Source organism: Neophocaena asiaeorientalis, unplaced genomic scaffold (genome assembly GCF_003031525.2).
Source record: "Neophocaena asiaeorientalis asiaeorientalis breed wild unplaced genomic scaffold, Neophocaena_asiaeorientalis_V1.1 scaffold152, whole genome shotgun sequence".
Lineage (NCBI taxonomy): Eukaryota > Metazoa > Chordata > Mammalia > Artiodactyla > Phocoenidae > Neophocaena > Neophocaena asiaeorientalis.
In genome coordinates, this window is record NW_020185338.1 from 6,342,337 (window position 1) to 6,345,739 (window position 3,403).

A 3,403-nucleotide genomic window follows, 5' to 3' on the forward strand; every position below is an offset into this window, starting at 1 on the left:
AGTTTTCACTTTTCTTCCAGACCAGGAAATATACAAATAGTGTGAAGATATCTGGGGTCATTTCTGGTTTTATGCCTATTATTTATCCTACACTGATGAGTCCATTTTAACCTGCCCTTTCATCTGACCACCAATTCTAGGAGAGGAATTTGTTCTGAAGCTTCAACAGCAAAATGGTGAATTGCATCAGGAGGAAGAATCACTCATTCTTTTACCTTAGTATTGGGTTCTCATTGTACAACCCTGTACAGTACTTCAGCAACTATTTTTTTTTTTTAAGATTTAAAAAGCAAAGAGTTACAAAACTGTTTGTAATTAACTTGGAATAGAAAAGATAGCACTTTTTTTAAATCCCATTATATAGTACACCGTATAAATTACAGAGTATTCAAATGCACAAATGCATCTGTGTAACATTTATCAAATGTAATTCGCGTGTCTTTATGTGCACACATGAGTGTGTTCTCGAGAGTCTTACTGTCCGCGTTTGTAATGCTGGACCTCTAGCTGTCACGTATGGCAGTGCTCCAAGTCTGGCACACTGCTGTTGCAGTATCGCATGTTGTTGGGGATATGGCAGTCTGTGTAATTAATGCCCCCATTTGGGGTGTAAATGGGCTGCAGTCTGAAATCTCCTTTAAGGAGCTGATCGTTATTTAAGGAGACGATCTGAAAGCTGGTTTCTGTCATCTCCAGGATGGAATTGTCTTTTTTGGTGCCTGCCTCGCAATAGTCATCTTTCCGCCGGCCTCGGTTGTATTTCCACTTCTGGGAGGTGTAGCGCCCCTTTTTGTGCATATGCCAGCAAAAGACACCGAGCAGGACCACAAGCACAAATATCACCGCACCCCCGATCAGCCCCGCCAGCAGAAAAGGGGAGCCCATGCTGTGGGAAGTCGTCTGCTCATGGCTGGAAGCCGTGTTGCTGCCGTTGTTCACATAGGAGGCATGGGTGGTGGCCTCAGAACAAATGGTGTCTTCTACAGCTCGGTAGTTAAATGCATCCAGTGGCACTAAACAAATCCGATAAGTGGATCTGGGCTCTAAATTGACCAGGCTCAGATGCTGCTTCTCACCACTGACAATGCGTTCCTGAACGATGCCCCCCACCAAACTGTGGCCCATTTTCACCCATGTGAGTTTGTACGCCATCACAGTAAAGAGAGAGAGCCAGCTGACTTGAATGGAAGTGTCATTCACAAAATGGATAGAGAGCTGGATCCGTTCAGAAAGAGGCGGGGTCACTCTTTCTCTGCCATCCCAGTCAGGAATCGTGGGGAGTTTCGATGCCATGGGAGTTAGAGGCGCATAGCTTCTGCTAGGGGTCGGGACAGAGAGTGTGGGAGGCTGAGTCGTGGGTGAAGCTGAACTTAGGGCTGGAGTGAAGAGAGGCAGGCCGGGGGTTGTGGTGGGACAGGACAACAGATTCATATTCAACTCCCGGACTGCCATCCCCCGGACTTGTTCAGGACCTTGGCACATGAAACCTCGCACATTGAGAGATGAGGGTATGTGTTTGAGCCATTCCGTGACCCATTTAATACTGCAGTCACAGAACCAAGGATTATTCCGAGCAGTGAGCTGCTTCAGGTTGGAGAGGTTATCGAAGACCCCTTGAGTCAACACGCGCAGCTGGTTGTTGGATATATCCAGCCGTTCCAGCTTCCGGAGGTTCGAGAAGGCTGTCAAAGGGATGTGGTTGATCTGGTTGTCCTGCAGATAGAGCCTCATCAGGTGCGTACCTGGGAGGTCAGAAGGGGGATGGGAGAGCGAATTCCGGACAATGGAAAATTCCTTGAGCTTGGCGAGGTGGCTGAAGGTGCCCTCGGCAATGCCCTTGTTGGTCAGGAGGTTTCCATCCACGATCAGACGCTCCAAGCTGGTGAGGTTCTGAAAGGCCATGTCTGATATGACGGCAATTCGATTCTCATCCACTCTCAGCTCTTGCAGGTCCACGGGAAGCCCCACAGGCACGCTGCTCAGGTGATTCTTGGATAGAAACAACAATTTGAGGCTAATGGCCTCCCGGAAGGCCCCATCTTCCACCCCCACCGTGGATATTGAGTTGTCATCCAGGTGGAGCTCTTCAAGCTTCAAGAGCTGGGCCAGGGCGGCCCGTGAAATGGTCTGAATATTGTTTTCCTGCAGATGGAGAACTCGGACGTTCTTGGGAAGGTTCATGGGGAATTCATCCAGTTGGTTTCCGTACAGGTACACGGTGTGCACAGACTGTACGTTGTGCAGCTCTGCAGGAAACCCAGCATTATTAATTTGGTTGTTGTGGAGGTAGAGTACAGTGACGCCCTCCGGGATCCCAAGAGGCACTGAGGTCAAGCTTCGCTCGTTACAGTAGACAAAGTTCCTGTCGCAGCGACACACGCTAGGGCACGCCAGGAGTTTTGACACTTGTGAGTAGAGCCCCAGGGAAATGAGAAGCCAAGATTTCAGGAAAAAAGCCCCCTGGCTGGGCCCCTGTGTAGTCTGTAGGCCCATTTCTGAAGTACAGAAATAAAATACGATGTGGTAGTGAAAAGAAAAAGAAAAAAAAAAAAAAAAAAAAAAAAAAAAAAAACAGATAGCAAAACCAAAATGATTGAATGCAGTTCTGTTAAAGTCCAGAACTCAAGCTAGAGGAAAAGTCCCGAAGGCCAAGGTCAAAGAATCTTCCTGTGGTCTCTGGTCTTATCAGCCTATGTTGCCCTCTTTGCTATTGTCCTCCATGTGCAAAAAAATTTCAATAGGGAGAACTTTCCACCCAGGCAACAAGTGAAGCCAAGTTATCAGTGGTCAAAAGGGGCCCAGTTGGGTAGGCAGAATCCCTTCTTCTGTGGTCGGTCAGGTCAGTGTGGATCAGCCTATGAACTTGGTTAAGTTCAGTCTGCAATCTGTTGTAGGAAAGTAGAGAGAAAAGAGTCAGTTAAGGGTAGTGAGTGGATTAAGTGCTGATCTGACTGTGGCTTTTCAAGAATGCTGTGATTCAATGTTCATTGCAGCACTATTTACAATAGCCAGGACATGGAAGCAACCTAAGTGTCCATTGTCAGATGAATGGACAATGAATATTCTTTATTGTAAAGAATAATCTTTATTCATATGAATGAATAAAGAAGATGTGGCACATATATACAATGGAATATTACTCAGCCATAAAAAGAAACAAAACTGAGTTATTTGTAGTGAGGTGGATAGACCTAGAGTCTGTCATACAGAGTGAAGTAGGTCAGAAAGAGAAAAACAAATACCGTATGCTAACACATATATATGGAATCTAAAAAAAAAATGGTTCTGAAGAACCTAGATGCAGGACAGGAATAAAGACGCAGACCTAGAGAATGGACTTGAGGACACAGAGATGGGGAAGGGTAAGCTGGGAGGAAGGGAGAGAGGCATGCACATATATACA

The 3,403-nt window shown here is 46.3% G+C and overlaps 1 protein-coding gene across 1 annotated transcript; it reads right to left on the bottom strand.

Annotated features, from left to right (window-relative positions):
• Positions 1-342: 342 nt before the first annotated feature.
• On the bottom strand, positions 343-2,493 carry FLRT2 (fibronectin leucine rich transmembrane protein 2). The gene has a single exon (XM_024736237.1). It carries the CDS (start codon positions 2,491-2,493, stop codon positions 511-513), a length of 1,983 nt encoding a protein of 660 aa, XP_024592005.1. The 3' UTR covers positions 343-510.
• Between the last annotated feature and the right edge of the window lie 910 nt (positions 2,494-3,403).

What these genes read in the sequence shown, in the direction of transcription:
- FLRT2 (XM_024736237.1), bottom strand. Translation starts at nt 2,493, where the DNA reads ATGGGCCTACAGACTACACAGGGGCCCAGCCAGGGGGCTTTTTTCCTG.